The sequence below is a fragment of the Tiliqua scincoides genome, chromosome 1 (genome assembly GCF_035046505.1).
Source record: "Tiliqua scincoides isolate rTilSci1 chromosome 1, rTilSci1.hap2, whole genome shotgun sequence".
Lineage (NCBI taxonomy): Eukaryota > Metazoa > Chordata > Lepidosauria > Squamata > Scincidae > Tiliqua > Tiliqua scincoides.
The window spans coordinates 123,419,566-123,438,715 of NC_089821.1; the positions used below are offsets into that span (position 1 = coordinate 123,419,566).

At 42.8% G+C, this 19,150-nt stretch overlaps 1 protein-coding gene across 4 annotated transcripts in view; it reads left to right on the forward strand.

Annotated features, from left to right (window-relative positions):
* The first annotated feature begins 2,414 nt into the window (after positions 1–2,414).
* The window catches only part of ABI2 (abl interactor 2), a 109,792-nt gene continuing 93,056 nt past the window's right edge, over positions 2,415–19,150 (forward strand). For all 4 annotated transcript variants that reach the window (XM_066622747.1, XM_066622754.1, XM_066622735.1 and 1 more), the window contains exon 1: positions 2,415–2,531. In XM_066622747.1, coding sequence (XP_066478844.1) covers positions 2,415–2,531 — 117 coding nt within the window. The remainder of the gene's footprint in view (positions 2,532–19,150) is intronic.

Here is a 19,150-nt window from a genome sequence, read left to right on the forward strand (position 1 = left end):
GTCCATTTATAATTCATTTTTAAGTCTTTTAAGTCAGTTTAACAAGATTTTTAAACTGGGCAAGATCCAGACAAAGCTAAGCCCTTTAAAGTTATTTTTATTCAATGGTTAGGAGGTAGACTTAACTTTCCCCATCAAAATCACAATATAGGGAAGCATGTGCAGTTTCTTGCTCTGGAGGAACTGTGGAGACTACCCAAAGAGGCCTAAAGGGCACAATCCTAACCAACTTTCAGCACTGAGGTAAGGGCAACACAGCTGAGGTAAGAAAACAAACATTGCCTCACCTTGAGGAGGCCTCCTGACTGCCACCCAACTGCAGGATGCAGCACTGCAAACCCATTGGCACAACTGTGTCAGTGCTGGAAAGTTGGTTAGGATTTGGGCCAAAATTGCCTAACTTTGGCTTGATCATGCTGACTATGAAAGCCAAAAGAATACTATCCAAAAGCAGAAATGAGGTCAAAAGTTTGTACAAGTATCCTTGGGGGAGGGAAATAGTGGGAAACCCTGTTTTTACATAGCTTCAACCCCCATGAAGGCTTCAGTGGGGCTTACTCTCAAGTAGGTGTGCATACAATTGTGGCTTTTAAAATAACTTTTTTTACACATACAGCAGGTGTTGAACGACTTCAGTCTTGTCAGCTTTTATTGTGACCTGCTGCCATGCTTTATCTTTACAAAGCATAAGTGCATATTCAATTAAAGCACAACTAATCTGTGTGCACAACTAATGCACTCTTGCTAAGAACATAAGTGCCTCATGAGATCAGACCAACGTTCACAGAGTCCAACATTCTTTTGCAAGAATCCCAGCAATTTGCAGGCAATAGGTTGTCCTCCACAAATTGGCCCCAAGGTCCCGAGCCTATTGTACAGCCTCTGGCACTCTACTGATCTTTAGACAAATGTTAAGGATAGTAAATGAAACAAGATACTGCAAGAGCCCACAACTACCAAGACAATGGCATCAAGTAATGGCATTCAGAGATCTATTGTAGCATAAGGGTTTGTGGGCTTGAGCCCACTTCCTCAGATGACTCAACTTCAGAGGAAGTGTGGTCTCCAGGTCAAGAAAGCGGATGGCACACAAGCCCACAACACATCTGAGAGTCTTTGCGGTGTGACCAAACCCTTCTGGTTGAAGATGCTGCCAGATTGGTGGTGAGACTTACAGCCCAATCCAAGGCATTGAAGTAAGTCCCATCATAATCAATGGGGCTTACTCCCAGGAAACTGTGGATGGGATTAGGCTGTTGGATAACATGTACAGTTACGCTCACAATGAGAACAGTCTGGCAGCTGACTAAGTGCCCAATCCTATCCAATTTTCCAGTGCTGGTGCAGCCATGCCAGTGAGGTGTGCACTGCTTCCTGTGGTGGGGAGGGAGTCACAGAGGCCTGCTCAAGGTAGGGGAACATTTATTCCCTTACCTAGGGACTGCATTGTGATTGCTCCAGTGCTGGAAAATTGGATAGGATTGAGCCCTAAGGCTACAATCCTATCCACACTTTCCTGGGAGTAAGCCCCCTTGACTCCAATAGGACTGAGTAGACATGCATAGGATTGGGCTCTAAGGCTGCAATCCTATCCACACTTTCCTGGGAGAAAGCCCCATTGACTCTAATGGGACTTTCTTCTGAGTAGGCATGCATAGAATTGGGCTCTGGCAGCCCAATCCTGTGCATGTCTACTTAGAAGCAAGTCCCATTGTGTTCAATGAGACTCAGTCCCAGGAAAGTATGCATAGGATTGTAGTCAGTGGGGCTTCCTCCCAGTAAAGTGTGGACAGGCTTGCAGACTCAGAGCCCCATCCTCTGCATGTCTACTCAGAAGTAAGTCCCATTAGAGTCAATGGGGCTTGCTCCCAGGAAAGTGTGGACAGGCTTGCAGCCTCAGAGCCCCATCCTATGCATGTTTACTCAGAAGTAAGCCCCGTTAGAGCCAATGGGGCTTCCTCCCAGGAAAGTGTGGACAGGGCTGCAGCCGTTGAGTCAGCACGCGGGCTTCTCCTTGGAGCGCTGAGGATGAGGCGACGGGGGGGGGCTTCAGCACTCCTGCGCCGCGTGCAGGCATCGGAAGTGGGAACGGCGCGCGGCAGTGTGAGAAGACCGGGAGAGGAGTCGCAGAAGGTGCTGGCGCCTGCGTAGTGGCGGCAGCTTCTCTTGGTCAGTTGCCGCCGCCGCCGCCGCCGCGCGCGCGCACCCCCTCCCCGAGAGACCGTTGGTTCTCTCTGTAGACCGTTGGAACCGAGCGACCAACGGCCCCGGGGGGAGGAGGAGGAGAAGGAGGAGCGGGGAGGGGGTGGTGGAGGGAGGAGGGGGTGGCGGCTGGCGGCGCAAGGGGGGCCGAGCAGGGAGAGGGGCGGGGCCGAGCGGAGCGGAGCCGAGCGTGCGCGCGCGAGGATGTGAAGATGGCGGAGCTGCAGATGCTGCTGGAGGAGGAGATCCCGGGAGGGCGCCGGGCCCTGTTCGACAGCTACACCAACCTCGAGCGGGTCGCCGAGTACTGCGAGACCAACTACATACAGGTACGGGGGCGGGAGGCGCCTTGGCCGTCCTCTCCGCCTTGGCCAAGGGAAGGCTCCGGGGCGTGGGTGGGTGGTTGGGTGCGTGCCCGTCCTCGCGTGTGCGTGCATGTGCATGCGGGCAGTATCCTCAGGGGCTTCTGATGTGCCCCTCACCGCTTTTCCTCTCTCCCCGGCAGGTCCCAGTGAAGCTGGCATGGGGGGAGGAAGCGCTCTTTTAATGGTGCTGCAAGATGGTCTGCGGGCTCGGAACTGGGAGGGCTCGAGAGATGCTCCAGGTTGCAGGCTCTCCTGCACAACCCCCATGTGTGGGGTGAAATAACACCCCTTCCCCCTCCCCACAAAAAGTGTGGGCACGTGGTCCTTTGATCGCCCAGCCATCACTCGCACTTGCAAGGTCTGAGGCCCCAGAGATGGTGATGGGGAGGCGTAGGAGCTGCTTTGCATTCTGGCTGTGCTTGGGGTGTGTGTGCTTGATTTAAGCTTGCATGGGGGTGGGGGCTACAGTCCTATCCACTCTTACTGGGGAGTAAGCTCCATTGACTATAATGGGACTTACTTCTGAGTAGACACGCAGAGGACTGGGCTCTTAAGTGTGTGTGGGAAGGTGATTCCTATATTTCTAGCCGTATGGTTGCCAGATGTGCCTTAATTGTAAAGAACTGCCACCCCCACCCACTAAGGATATTGCAGTTTGCTGCCAATACAGGGGATATTAGTTTATCCTGTAATTCAGGCGCTAAGCCAATAGACCCCGGGGCATGGGGGGGGGGAGAAGTGGTGGTAAGAAGTTGGACGTATTGTTGAAATCTTGATCCAGCAACTGTTGTTTGGAAGTGATATCAAGCCACGCTTGGCTTCAGAGTGCCTGTTGTGATATGCTGCTGTTGGAGATGACTGTGAATGGGTGGGTGGTTACTGCTCTGATATTTCTGCTACGCCTTGGAATAAAAAAGGAATAAATACTGTAGGTGTTGGGCTGAAATTATACTTCAGTACTAGTATTTGAAGTGAGACAGTGAAGTGCTTTTATGCTAGAGCCTATATTATTTGCAATCTAAGGTTTGCAATGTCCTCACCCCAGCTTTTCTCATAGAAGAATGGTGATGTGGTTAATCTGATGCATTATTCCTTGGTGTACAGTCTTATTCATCTATCACATGGTGCTACATTACCATAGCTTTCTGTATGCTCACTGTTAATTTTATCCTTAACAGATTTCTTTCAATGAAACTGATGTGGGCATTTAGTTACTTGGCTATTGAATACTGAGGCAGTGTTTGAGACCAGACAGTGAGAATTTATGGCAGTTTAAAGATTTGAAGATGGTGGTTATGGTGCCAAAAGAACAAGCAAAGGCTAATGGCATATTGAAAGGATGTGCTATGTTCTGTGTGCAGTAGTAAGTGGCCAATCCTGTGAAACAGATACTGAATCTTGAGTTCAGAGAGGTTTTGTAGTTGGTTTGCCTTGGTGTAGCCATGCTATCTGAGTGCCTTTATACAGGATAACTTTATAGCCAAAAGCTTTATAGGTTAAATTAAGTGGAAGGTTTCCATTGTAGTACAGTAGGGTGAAATCTCTTATGACAGCAGTTTTCAAACTGCTGTAAGTCCTTGTTGGGGTGGGGGAAGGCAGCAGCGCGGTCCCCAGGATCGTGCCGCTCAGGGGGTTGCAGGGGGCTTGGGTGCACTTACCAGAGCCTCCTGCAGCCTCTCCAGGGCTCCCTGATGCGTCAAAAGTGAAAGTGGAGTGATCGCGCTCCACTTCCGGTTTAGCGGAAGCGGAGCACGATCACTCCACTTCCAGTTGTGAAGCTTTTGGGAGCCCTGTGGACGGCCGCGCAGGGCTCCCTGCACTCCCAGAAGGCTGCAGGAGGTTCTAGTAAGTGCACCCAAGTCCCTGCAGCCCCCTGAGTGGCATGATCCTGGAGATTGCACCTCTGCCTCCTCCCTGCCTTCTTGCTGCCCCTGCCCCTTAAGGGGTCAGAGGACAGGGCCCACAGGCTGAGGCGTTGCGACGCCCCAGTTTGAAAAGCCCTGTCTTATGATGTTGCTGTACTTCTTGAGAGCTTGTAGGTTTGAGGGTTTTTTGCTATTAGTCATAAAGATTGAAAATGCATTCTAGTATTTTGACCTGAAGACGATCAAATTTCTGATCAGGCTGTGCTGTAGTAGTGTTGTGAAGTGGCAAGAGAGCTGTTATTGCCAATCGCTGATAATGTAACCTTGGAAAATTTTACTGAGTATTGCAGAAAGTTAAGGACATACTGTTTCTGGATAAACAATGAGGTAAAATACAGACTTCAGCTAGCTATGTAGATTAAGGCCTTTCCTTCACAATTTTTGTGTGTGTATGTTTTTTGGGGAGGGTTTTTTTGCCATACCCTCTGTAACTTGCTGTTATACTGTACTACAAGTTTTAAATTAATAGCTAAGGGGGGGCAGAATAGAAAAGACTAAGATATTGCAAAATGGACAAATGACTGAGAACATGCCAGATTATCTGAATAAAGTGCTAGAAGTCACTTTCTTGGGGAAAACGAACTGGGGACAAGATACTGGTAATTATTAGTTTTTCTCAGTGTTTACTGGAAAATGAGTATTCCTATACTAATTAAAAGTACCAAGACATACATTTTAGTTTTATTACTAGCAACATGGTCCTTTTAAGTTCAAATTGACCTGTATTGTGTTGCTTTGCTTACCTTAAATTGTTGGCAGTACAAGTTAACCAAGCAAACCTGCATTCTCCAGATGCAGAAATTTAAATTTAAATTTAAATTTTTGCTTTAAATTGAGCAAACTCACTCTGCATTGCAGGCTTTCCTGCATTTTGGTCTGGCTGGGGAAAATGTAACTTTAGCCGTGGAATGTGTAGCCCAGTCTTAAGCATGTGGACTTGGATAAATCTCTCATTGTTCAATGTAACTTGCTCCCAAGTAATAATGCATAGGATTGCAGCCTTAGTAAGCACTGAGAATGCAAAAAAGATCTTTATCATGAGCAAAAGTGAAAACACTTTTTCCAGTTAGTGGTCTCCCCCCCTCAGTTATTATCTCTTGGTAAAGTGAATCTGAGTGCTGTTTCTGCATGACTTTTGTGTTCTGGTGTTCCTATTTCTCTAGTAAAATACGCATGCATTGTTTTTCTATTGCAGCGTATGCAAGTGTGAACAGTCTCTTTCTGCTTACCATACATTGCACATTTTCAAGGAAAAGCTGGTGACTTTTACGTGTGGAATTCATATCTGATGTGATGCGACATGTAATTTTACAAAATGTCTCAAAAGCAGCAGTTAGTACAGAATGGTGAAGGAGTAAGTGGGAAGGCAGACTGTATGAGGGAATGTTTGCCAAATGCAGAAGCATGAAGAGATCAGAACTACTGATGACTCTTGCTTATCATATAAATATAAGAATCAGATTCTGAAGGCAACATCATAGATGACCCTGCTCCAAGTACTATTATCATTAGTGATACAGTGGGTGGGTATAAGATATTGTGTGTGTTTTGCTCTCATGATAAATATTTGGAATAGCCTTGTAGAATAAAGGCTTAAGCAGCCCTTACTGCTAAGACTTTTGGTGGGCAGCAAAATACTAGTAGGCTTATTTGGATGTTGCTCCTATTGAAACCTGTTGCTGTTCTTAATTTATTTGCTCCAGTGTTGTATTTAATTTCATTTTAAGCCCATGCTATGGATTTTGTGGTATATATTTTGCTTTGTGATTTGTCATATTTTGTTCTCTACTCACTGAAGGTGCCTGTATGCAGATTCTGGGGGCTTCCATCTCTTACTACAGTCTTCCATGCAGTGTTCCACACTGATCCTGATAGTCCTCCAACTCTCCGGTGGGGCTTTTGGAGAGTGGAGGCTCAGAACTGCAGTAGGGAGTGAGGGAAGATCCCATACATGACTGTAGGTGCACTCATGCTACTGATATTTATGTAAAAGATTTCTGTACTGCTTTTCCTGTACTCAAAGTGGTATACAATATAAGAATTAAGATAATACAATTGATAAAAATATTTAAATAAAACAATTAAAAACAATACATATGCAGATTAAAAGATATGAGAACAGCAGCAACAAAAGCAATGACGTAAAGCCCCCACAGACAATAAAAGGGGTCTCTATAAGAGGCTCCTCCCTCCTCAAATACCAAGAGAAAGAAGTTTTTAAACCCTACTGGAAGCCATATAAAGAGGGGGCTGTCTTCAGATATTATGGTGGTTCCAGAGACATGATGCCACAAGAAAAAAGGCCCTGCATCTTGCCTCCATGCTCTTGGCTTCAGATTGGAGCAGTATCCTAAGCAGGGCCCTATCTGATTATTGTAGGGGGTGTGCAGGATTATACAGGGAAAGGCAGTGCTTGAGGTATCCCGGTCCTTTTCTATATAGGTCTTTAAAGGTCATCTTCAACACCAAGAATTGGGCAGCCAATATAGTTGCCAAAGTAATGGCATAGCTCAACCTGCTGAGCTCTGGTAACCAACCAGGTCACTGCATTATGCACTATTAGTTAGGATACAACCCACTTTTTTTTAGTATAAGTTCTCCCTGAGTGAAACAACTGCATTTATAAACAGACTTCCAATCACAATCTGGTATATGAGCACCAATCCACATGTGCAAACAAGAATGCATACTTGATGATGATCCACAGTGTCCAGTGATGCTAACAAGCTGCTGCTGGCTCTGAGAGTTGTGGATTCAATTTGGCTAGAGACTGGAGTGCAAAGGTGGGGAGGGGGAAGAGAGCAAAAGGTTTGTTGCCTGGAGAAGGACCATATGGAAATCTCCCAAGTAAAAATAGGATGCGAAAATGGGATGAGTTGGAAGGAGCCCCCACTGTAAGTGGGAGCCAGGATTGTGGACAAGCTGCTTCCTTTTCAGCTTGGAAGCTTCACAGTCTCACCTACACAGCTATTCCTTTCTGCCTGTTTGGCAATTACCTGCACTTCTTGTATTTGTCTAGAAAGGCTAGCAACTGGTAATTTAACAAAAGGAAAGATGAGGTTAGCAGGATTACCGTGTAATCTCTGAAAGACTAAGATTGCATTTTTGAAAAGGCATACTCCTAAGCATGTATCACTGAAATCACTGGGTCTGTTTCCTAAGGATTAGCTTGCAGAAAATGTGAGCTGAGAACTTTTAGGCTGTAGCCTGATGCTATTTCAAAGGTAGACTTTGTGCAAGCCTCGTCTCCACCTGTACTTTCTTCTGCCATTCTGTCACCAAAATAAGTATTAGTTGAGTATCTGAGTTGTTGTTATTAGGTGTTAGCTGTGGAGCCTGTCTCAAGCATCTGAGTCTTATTTTTCACTGAACTTGGGATGTAATTAGACAATCTACTATAGATATGACTAATCAGTTTAAACGTATAAACTTTGTTTGCTTTATCAGCAGCTAAAGCTAGGCATGTTGCTTCTTTTTAGTTGCAGTTTGGCCAGAGTTGCCTTAATAAAAACACAGTTTGGGTTACAATTGACTATGACAAAGCCTGTTCCAAAACCTCAGTTCTCTTTTATGCAACACAATATATACTATATTGTATGTGCTTCAGTGGCATTTGCTTCACAAATACACTGGGATTTCTTAGACTTTGAAACTTTGTTTTTGAAAATTCTGTTTGAGAATCTTAATGGGTATAGATTGGAGCTGTGGTTTTAAAAAAATCCTGTGTTGACTGACCATATGCAGATAAGAGTCCTCCTGATAAATTTTGGCCAAGAACAATATTTTAATCCAAGGTTTGACAAATTTAAATCTAGGAGCCAACCCAGAATTTGGGGAACTAGACAAAATGGCTTTCAGGTTTTTATGTTTTAACACCAACTCAAAAATATCATGCGCCAGTAAATGATATAAAGTCGATGTTAAGTATAAACAAGCATTAAAAAACACATATTCAACCCCTTTGCTGGTAGGAAAACTTGGCAAATGTCAACAACAGCAAAAAGGTATAAAGGCTGTGATCCAAAAATAACAAAGTTGCATTGAAGGGTCCTAGGTCTAAAGACATTTTTTAAAGTTAAAATGTATAATACTATGGCTGCAATCCAATACATAGTTATCTAGGAGTGAGATCCATGGAACTTGGCGAACAATTCTCAGCAGACCTGTAAAAGAAACTCTCTCCTTTTACAGCACATGAAACATACCTAGAGGCCCAGTTGGAGGGGAGGTTGTCCAACTGTGAGACTCTTTTCCTTTTGGCCTACAGCTTCTCCTGTGCCTTGCCCAAACTGGCAACTACAGGCGTGCCTCTGTATCCATGGGGGTTCTGTTCTGGACGACCCCCCCCGGTTAAGTGGAACTGCAGATATGGGCGAACGCCTACTCCCCTAGCCTTCAGAGCCTTCCGGATTGTCCTCTGAGCTCAGTCTGTCTGCAGCATTCCGGGCTCAGACTGAGCATAAGAACATAAGAACATAAGAACATAAGAACAGCCCCACTGGATCAGGCCATAGGCCCATCTAGTCCAGCTTCCTGTATCTCACAGCGGCCCACCAAATGCCCCAGGGAGCACACCAGATAACAAGAGACCTCATCCTGGTGCTCTCCCCTACATCTGGCATTCTGACTTAACCCATTCCTAAAATCAGGAGGTTGCGCATACACATCATGGCTTGTACCCCATAATGGATTTTTCCTCCAGAAACTCGCCTAATCCCCTTTTAAAGGCGTCTAGGCTAGACGCCAGCACCACATCCTGTGGCAAGGAGTTCCACAGAACGACCACGCGCTGAGTAAAGAAATATTTTCTTTTGTCTGTCCTAACCCGCCCAACACTCAATTTTAGTGGATGTCCCCTGGTTCTGGTATTATGTGAGAGTGTAAAGAGCATCTCCCTATCCACTCTGTCCATCCCCTGCATAATTTTGTATGTCTCAATCATGTCCCCCCTCAAGCGTCTCTTTTCTAGGCTGAAGAGGCCCAAACGCCGTAGCCTTTCCTCATAAGGAAGGTGCCCCAGCCCCGTAATCATCTTAGTCGCTCTCTTTTGCACCTTTTCCATTTCCACTATGTCTTTTTTGAGATGCGGCGACCAGAACTGGACACAATACTCCAGGTATGGCCTTACCATCGATTTGTACAACGGCATTATAATACTAACCGTTTTGTTCTCAATACCCTTCCTAATGATCCCAAGCATAGAATTGGCCTTCTTCACTGCCGCCGCACATTGGGTCGACACTTTCATCGACCTGTCCACCACCACCCCAAGATCTCTCTCCTGATCTGTCACAGACAGCTCAGAACCCATCAGCCTATATCTAAAGTTTTGATTTTTTGCCCCAATGTGCATGACTTTACACTTACTGACATTGAAGTGCATCTGCCATTTTGCTGCCCATTCTGCCAGTCTGGAGAGATCCTTCTGGAGCTCCTCACAATCACTTTTGGTCTTTACCACTCGGAAAAGTTTGGTGTCATCTGCAAACTTAGCCACTTCACTGCTCAACCCTGTCTCCAGGTCATTTATGAAGAGGTTGAAAAGCACCGGTCCCAGGACAGACCCTTGGGGCACACCGCTTTTCACCTCTCTCCATTGTGAAAATTGCCCATTGACACCCACTCTCTGCTTCCTGGCCTCCAACCAGTTCTCAATCCAGGAGAGGACCTGTCCTCTAATTCCCTGACTGTGGAGTTTTTTCAGTAGCCTTTGGTGAGGGACCGTGTCAAACGCCTTCTGAAAGTCCAGATATATAATGTCCTTATAATGAGCCTTTCTGTTTAAAAAAAAAATTCAACTTATGGTTTCTCTGTGAAACTGGAAGTGACATTTTTAATACCTTATAAGATATTGGGAGTTCCGGGGAAACTCCGGAGGGGGCATGCATGGGGGACATGCATGGGGAGGCCCTGTGGACCTGATCGTTGGATAAGGGGATCCATGAATACAGCCCCCCCATTACTGCTGCTGCCCCTACCTACCCCTCCTGCTTCAGGCCACCCAATACTGATGAGGAACTCCCACAGCTCCCATAACTGAGGCAGTACGTTACAGCAACAGCTATCTTTCAGCCTTGCAACTGCTCCCTATATATTGTGAGGCAATTTTTGGTCACCATGGCAATCTGGCACCCCTGATTTGACAAGCCTTGTCTTAATCAAATCTGGGTCTTTCTGGTGGTGAATATCAAATCTAGCCTGAATGGTGCCAGACAGAGAAAAGTCATCAGTTGACAATACAGGATAAATCCTAGCTGTCCATGAATAGGCTTTGTTGTCTGAATTCCCTAACTGAAAGTTCCAGTTCTAAAATGTTAAGCAAAAATGAGCTGCTGCATGTATGTTAAGGGTAAGAAAGGGAAAAGCCTTCTTTTGCACTGCAAAGGGGAGCCAACACACTGTGATAGATGGAGTATTGCTCTTCATTTCTCAATAGGCCATAGTTTTCACCGTATCTGTTGGCCCTGCCTCTCTTGTGTAGCCACCATATAAAATAAGTGCCTGAATATATACACTGAATACCTGGAGAACCAACATCACTATAAGGTCTCTGTTTTCATTCTAACAAAATTGCCTGAGATGCATGGTGATAGCTTTGTTTGAATCTTGCAAATCTTCCTTGACAAATGCAACTTGGAATGAAATGATTCCAAGTTTTGAAACCTGCCTGGTTGAATTCCCTCCAGTGACCAAGGACACTTAGCAGGACATCATCTAAAGACCTTTGCTAGCTGTTAGATTTTACTGCTAGATTTTGCTAGCTGTAAATTTTACAGTTTTCTAGCAGAAGTATAAGCACTGTATATTGTAAACAAGACATGTCAGTTCATTACTTTAGGAGTAGAACATCAAGGGGCACTTCCAGTTGTCTACTGTACTGTTTATATAACATTTAAATAAAGATGCCAGTTAAATGTTATTCTTATTAACCATACCAGAAAGTCGCCTCCATAATACAATAAAGCTCTAATAATAGGAATATTCCTTTAGTTGATGCATATTTTGATTTCCTGTGGGCTCCTTTTGGTAGCTGTCCCAATCATTTAAGGCAGCAGGTGCCAAACCCTAGCCCATGGGCCATATCCAGTGCTAGAAAGAACCTTTCCTGTTATATGTGGTGCTTAGCTGAAGCTGTTCTGAGGCCCATGGAGGGCATTCGCAGAAAGGCCCCTGAAAGCCTCAGAGGCCACGTCTTTGGAGTCAAGTGCTCCAGTTGCCTCTGGAGGCTCTTCTGAGACCTGTAGAGGTCATGTGCAGCCTCCACGGACCTGAGAAAGGTCTCTGGAGGTCCTAGAAAGGCACTTCCAGTTTTTGAAAGAGCTCCAGTTGCCTCTGGAGGACTCAGGTGGGGCCAAGTCTGGCTCCTCAGGTCCTGGAGAACCATGTTGAGGCAGATTCGTGAATAGAAATTTTGTGAATAAATAGGCTCCCACCTGTATACTGCTTTCCAATAAAGTTCACAAAGTGGTTTACAGCGAAAATAAAACAACTAAATGGTCCCCTGTCTCACAAGATAAAAAGGTGAGAAGAACACCAGCAGCAGCCACTACAAAAGATGCCATGCTGGGTGAAACAGTTACAGTTTTCCTGCTAAATATAAGAGAAGCACCACCACTTGAAAAAGTGTCTTTGTCCAGTCAGCAGGCAAAAGGCTGTGCCATTTGGTTCATGCAGAAGTCTTTGTACAATTATTAGCCATGTTCTTGTGCATTTTCTTCTTGAAGGGCAATACTTTCAGGAGGTGATGCTAGAAATGTTGCATACAACCAGGTTATTTCATGGTGGCTGTAGTATGTGATTTTTTTTAAGCTGACACATGGCCTCCTTTTAGTATACTTAAGTACAATCTCCACTTAAGTACAATCTTTGTATGAACAGAGGAATTGGCCTGACAAGGGGCAGAAAAATTTTTTAGAATAATTTTTGCTATCAAGGCTAGGGTACACTTTGTCAGTGTGCTCTTTCTATAACTCCAGCAAGGTTTTTTAAACCAGTAACATGGTAATTTTGGTCCACCTTCTGAAGAACTTGAATTGTTTTCACTGATCTATTACCATGGAAAAATTATAGGCCAATGTAGGCCTATGTAACTAATAGTTTCTGTGGATGAATAAAACAAATCCAAGGTAGAATATTTGGTCACATTTTGGTTGATTTTAGTAGTTAACTATTATTTGTGATTGCCACCGAAAATGCTTCTTACTAGGTCCACTCTTGTAGATGTAACAAGGTTAAATCTAAAATACTTTAGATTAAAATACTATCCTTGTTTCCACAAGATTACAGTTGCTCTAAATATTCAGTTAAGCAATAAGATGTTTCTTCACTTTTAAGGAAATTTACACTTATCCAAACTACCTTAAAAGCTGCTACTTAGATTGTATAGCATAATACATCAGTTCTAATATTTGCTGTTTTGTGTCTTCTACAGTTTATAGTATTATATCTTACAGTTCATAGTATTCCAGTTTGTCAGTGAAATATTCAACCCACTGCCTCAGCCTTCACTGGCATTTCAGTTTGGCTGTCAAATTTTTGACATTTATTTATTTATTGGTCAGTAATTAGTTAGAGGGAAATGGTTTGTATTATTGGAGGTTTGCATATTGAATGTGGATTTTAATTGTTTTTTATATTGTAGTTGTGAGCTGCCTTGGGATGCCTATGGCAAGGAAGATTGAATATGAATTTAAAAATATAATTTAAGACCCAGTGTTACTGTATGCATGATTTTTTTTCTTTCTACTGCTTTCTCAAGTGGGGGGTGGGTAATATAGTATTAGTGGTGCTGTTTTGGAATAGTGGAATAGTGTTTTGGAATCTCATTCTTTAGATCAGAATGAGACTACTTCCTGTTAAAAACCAACGGTTTAGGAAACTGGAGATCCATCAGTTGGCCTATCTTTATTATAAACAAATTTCAGTTAGCTCCCTAATTGTGAAACTATTTGTAAAAAAACTTTGCAATATCTGAAGGAAAGAGTTTGTTTTCCATTGTACCTGGAATCTTTCCAGATCAAATTTCTAAGTTTATTTGTTTAAAACATTTTATACTACAGATGGTTGAGATTTATTTATTTATTTGATTAAAATATTTTTCAGTCGCTATCTGTTAGCCTCACCTACATCGCAGGGTTGTTGTAAGTACAAAAGGAAGGAAGAAACTGTGTACACCATCCTGAGCTCCTTGGAGAAAGGGTGGTATAAAAACGTGAAAAACAATTTTTATGCTACTTTCCTATAGCTCAAAACAGCTTACAACATTAAACATAGTGTATCTAAGATAAAATACAAAGCAATTTTTAAAAACAATAATATACTTTAAAACCAACTGAAAACAATATTATATGAGCAGATTATTGACAGAATAAGACAGAGTTATGGGGTTTCATCTAAAAATTCATCAAAAAATGAACTGTACTTGGATAGAAGCACCACTCTTAGTTTCCAATAGCTTATTCCTCTCTCCCAGGCAGCATACAAAACAATCTGAACTGAATTTAGCTGCTTGTAGTTTTGGAAGAGGATAGCATTATCCTGAAATAAACAATGTGACTTGCTTCCTGCCATGTGTTATAAATTAACTGTTGGGTAAGTGAAGGCAATTCTCAACACTTTCCACAGCACCATTTTTTCATTTGTTTTGTCTCTTGCAGCGAACCCAAAACATTTGGAAAGGTTACTTTTTCACCAAGTTATAAGTAGTGGATAGGTGGGTAGTTTACTCTTGGAGTGCAATTGCACTCCATTTGGTCTTCAGGAATAGCCCTTACAAAGCAGTGGCTTAGGAAGGCCTATTGGATGAATTAAAAAAAAAATGCTTCTGTTCATTCCATTGTGTGAGATCACGAAATTTCATGTTATCTCTCCATTGGGAGATTATTTAATCTTGGCAGTTTCTTCCAAAAAAGAATGTTTCTGGAATAAAGATTCTTCCCCACAGTGGCAACAGTTTTTTCATCAGCGCTTGCAATGCCGGCCATCTACAGCGATAGCTTTGTCCCACCATTGTGAAAGGAGGATGGTACTAGTGCTGTGGTGTGGCTTGGCTTGGCTGCTTATCTCTGGACCAAATAGTCCCTCCCCCCAAATGCTCTGTGGTGTTTTGTATAGTTTTAATGATTTAACTTATTGTTTGTACATTGTAAATTATATTGTGAACTCTGAAAGCTGCCTTTGCTTCAGCGTGGGAAAGGTGGGATACAATTTTTTTCTAGTAATAATAACGATAATAACCTTTCCAAGGAAGAGTAATCTTGCTGGATAGGACAACCATCTTCTTCTTCTTTAAAGTTTGTATTCAGGTTAAAAAAATCAACTTTAGTTGTCTGTTTCACTACTTGTTAACAATGATCATTTTTGCAGTGATGATGCTTGCTGAGGTGATGAGCTTATAATGATAGTGTCTATATATGTCCAAAGTGAGATGCAATAACTGTAGTGATGAACAGATGGGCAGAACACTTGAGGATATGTCTTTTTAAACTGAAATGTCCTAGGTAGGAAATACTTTTGTGTGTAGGAAATTGCTTGATTCCTACTTTATCATATATAATAAATTTGTAAATACAGGGCATTCCCATTATTTGTTTTCCTGCATTTAAGTCCTCAGCGTTTTGAAGAACTAGATGTAAAACTCCCAGCACTTATGTCTTTACCACCATTCAGTTGCCCTATGTGCTCTTCTTTTTCTCCCACCTCTTAAAGATATCCAGATAGTTAGATTTTGCCAAACCTACACACTTGTCTTCAACTCCCACCCTCTGAGCTTATTATTTATGCAGGGGTCATTAAAATCATTACTGATTTAAAATAGATATATTGGATTGTTTACAGGAAGCCAAAGGTGGTCTGTGCCAAACACTGCCCAAATTCCTCAGTATTGTGGCCCTTTCCTTTCATTACTGTCGCATGAGCCCCTCCCCAACATTTTGCTTTGGTGGGGTCCACTTACTCACCTGTGTCTCCTTGACATCCAGTGCTACTACTCCTTCTAATGTTTGTGGATTGATTGCTGGAGATGGCAGGTCTGGATACTGGGGGAGAGAGGTAAGCCCTGGACCCTTACCTACTTCTCTTAATGACAGTAGACAAGGGGTGGGGAACCTGCGGCCTTGAGGCTGCATGCAGCCTTCTAGGCCAGGGGTGTCCAAACATTTTGGCAGGAGGGCCACATCATCTCTCTGACACTGAGTCGGGGGCCAGGAAAAAAATGAATTAATTTACATTTCAAATTTGAATAAATTTACATAAATGAATTTATTAGAGATGGAACTTATATGAATGAATGAAGGTCTTGCAGTAGCTCAAGGCCTATAAAAGACCTTGCACAAAGCAAGGCTGGCCTTTCCTTCGCTGCCTCTGCTGCATCACAGACATGAAACAGCAAGCAGTGGAGGGAGCCCTTGTCCCACAGCTCAGGTGAGAGGTTGAACAGTCATAATAAAGCTGAGAAAAGTTGCATTGGGCCAGCATGGGCTCCAGCAAGTCTCCGGAGGGCCAGAGGCTCATTGGAAACTGGGAGCTCCCCAAGGGCCGGATTGGGAGCCCCCAAGGGCCGCAAGTGGCCCCCGGGCCGAGGTTTGGGCACCCCTGTTCTAGGCCATTAAATGTGACCTTTTGAGTGAATCCAAATTTTGCAGAACAAATCCTTTTATTTATTATTAGGGTTTTGTTCATCTTTTATTATTTTTATTTTAATCTTAGAATGACTATTTAAAATCGCCTATAAGGTGATCTCACAGATAAGACGAGAGCAGGTTTTCAGTCAAAAATCATGGAAAGTTCCATGACCTTGGGAGAATTTCGGTGGGGGGTAAAACTTAGGGAATAATGCTTGTGAGGAAGAGTTGCAGATTGCCCTGGGGCCTGATTGACAGCGGGGAAAAATCTGCTGCACCACTGTTTTTGAAGACATTAGCAAGTCTGCAGAATGTGTGCCATTCTCCCTCTTCTGTGTGGAATATCCCAGAGAGAAGGGAGGGAGGAGAGAGGAAGTGAGGGGAATTTTTTTCCCATCAGTAGTAGTAGTAGTAGTAGTAGTAGTAGTAGTAGTAGTAGTAGTAGTAGTAGTAGTAGTAGTTTATTTAACAGTCTCAGACCAGCATAAAAGTCGCAATACAGCTTTGCGAACATAACAGTCATAATAACAGTCATAATCATAAACAGTAACATAACAGTCATAATCAATCTCAAAGGCAGTTTAAAAGGAAAAAAATTGATTAGGTATTTCATCGCAATAATACTTTAAAAATAGTTGTACTGTGTTTGTAAATGTCAGGCTTTAAGACCCAGTGGTTGCCTGCCTGCCTGAGTGATATGCTGGCTAGTTGTGAAGCCTGGGAGAGATAGAGAAGAAAGGTCTGGTCAGCCAGAGAAAATGGGTTTTTAAAGTACAGAATTCAAGCAGCCTTGAGTTTCTTCTGGCTGCTGCAAAACCCATGAACTACCCTGACCCTCAGATAGGACAAGGAAATGATCCAGCCTTGATTTTCTGGTAAAAATTTATTGCCTTATAGGTGAATATCTATGGCACATTAACGTCCCTGCCTGACTGGTGCCACTATTGTCCAAGGCTGGTTGGCAAGGGTGGGGGGAAGTTGGGGAGAGTCCATGGGGGGGCTCCAGTCTACTGAGAAGCAGTCACAACAAAGTCATTAAAAGGTTAGTTAACTTTAGAATTAACATTTTTTTTCATTTCTTGAAATTGGTTAGTACATAGTAGGTTGATTTTTATAAAATAATTTACACTTTGAAGTGCAGTGGTGCCTCGCATAATGAATGCCTCGCGCACCGAAAAACTCGCAAAACGAAAGCGTTTTGCGATTTTTGGTGACTCGCAAAACGAATTTTTATGACCCGTGCTTCGCAAGATGAATTTTTTTTTAATGCTTCATGCCAGTTTATGCTCACATTCATCCTAAGGAAGGCGGGGGATCTTCATGCCAGTTTATGCTCACATTCACCCTAAGGAAGGCGGGGGATCTTCATGCCAGTTTATGCTCACATTCACCCTAAGGAAGGTGGGGGATCTTCATGCCAGTTTATGATCACATTCACCCTAAGGAAGGTGGGGGATCTTCATGCTAGTTTATGATCACATTCACCCTAAGGAAGGGGGAGGAAGACAGCGAAGAATGTAATGTCAGTGATTGTGAGCAAATGAGCTTCATAAATTCTGACTCTAGCGATGATGAGTTCTTGGGGTTTCCAGAAAACTAGAGTACTCAATCCTTTAAGTTAATGACCATTTGCAAATGACAGTTCTAATGGTTCTTAATGCCACTGTTGACTGCTGTTCACTTTACAAGGAGCGAAAAATACAGTATGCCTTTAAAGAGCACTTAATAAACACTTTGTAAACCAAATTTGACTTTGTTCTGACTTTTTTTGCCCATAGGAACGCATTAATTAAATTTCAATGCATTCCTATGGGAAAATGCGCTTCGCAAAACGAAAAACTCGCAAGACAAAAGGACTCGCGGAACAAATTAATTTCGTTATGCGTATATCTAATTCAAGTTTCTTAAATGTATCCTTATTAGATTATAACTAATTTAATTCAACCTTCCAACATGAAAAGTTTCCCCACTTCTACGCTAGACTCTTAAGAGAAAATTGTTGCCAGTGTCTCCTGTAATGGCTATGGATGGAATGCCGGTTTCCTAGCAGTTCCTCTGCCAGCCTTGAAAGGAGGAGGCTGCACTGCTGCTGGACGCCAAGGAAGAGAAGCAAGCTGTTCTCATTTTTTTTTTTTTTGGCACCCTACTGTACAAGAAAAAGATGGAAGTGGCAGACTAGAAGAGGTGATGCGTGGGCCTAATTTACTACCTTCCCCAAATTGCTGCCTGATGCAAAATTTTCAACTTGCATGATGGGCAGGCTGCCCTTGCAGAGGGGTTTATTGGTTTATATGTGTTCTCAACTGCATGCCGCTTTCTATAGTTACTATCTCTTTATTATTCCTTATGGGAGAAAATTCCCATCCTTTAAGTCCAGTGTAGGGCATGGGTGTATGTACGGTCCCTTTTAAACCCTATTTACATTATTTCTTACCGGAGGGGGAGGTAAATTCCCTGTTAAGTCATTTCACTATAAATCCAAGCTTTCCTGTCCCTAACACTATCTTATAAAGGGGACCCCATGCATGTTCAATGCATGAAAGCGTTATGGGAAGCTGTGGTTTTTTCCTAACGTTTGGTAAAATATGTAATTATCTCAAATTATTATTTTAAAAATCTATTGCATTTTGTTAAATATAAAAAGAAATTCCCCTTATGCAGAAGTTAGCTCTGTATATCCAGAAGTTATCCACAAGTTAGCTCTGTATAATTATGTGAGTCCTATATGTAATTGACTATATCTCACATGTTAGGTTTGGCATTCACACATTTATACAGAAATGAGTTCCAGGAAACGTAGTGTTGTGCAATTAAACAGTTCCTTGGGCAAAAGGCGCTATCATTAAAGGGATTTAAGGATGCAGAGAAAAATCAGATTGGAATGGGTTTAAGACATGTAAACACTTTAAACATATAATGTTTTAAGTATATACTGGACAGATTTAAAGGTATTAGTAGTTTAAGCAGGATACTTTTAAACTACTGTTTCTGACTTTAAAAAACACACTAATGCTAAAGGGTTGTGTGCAAATAATTA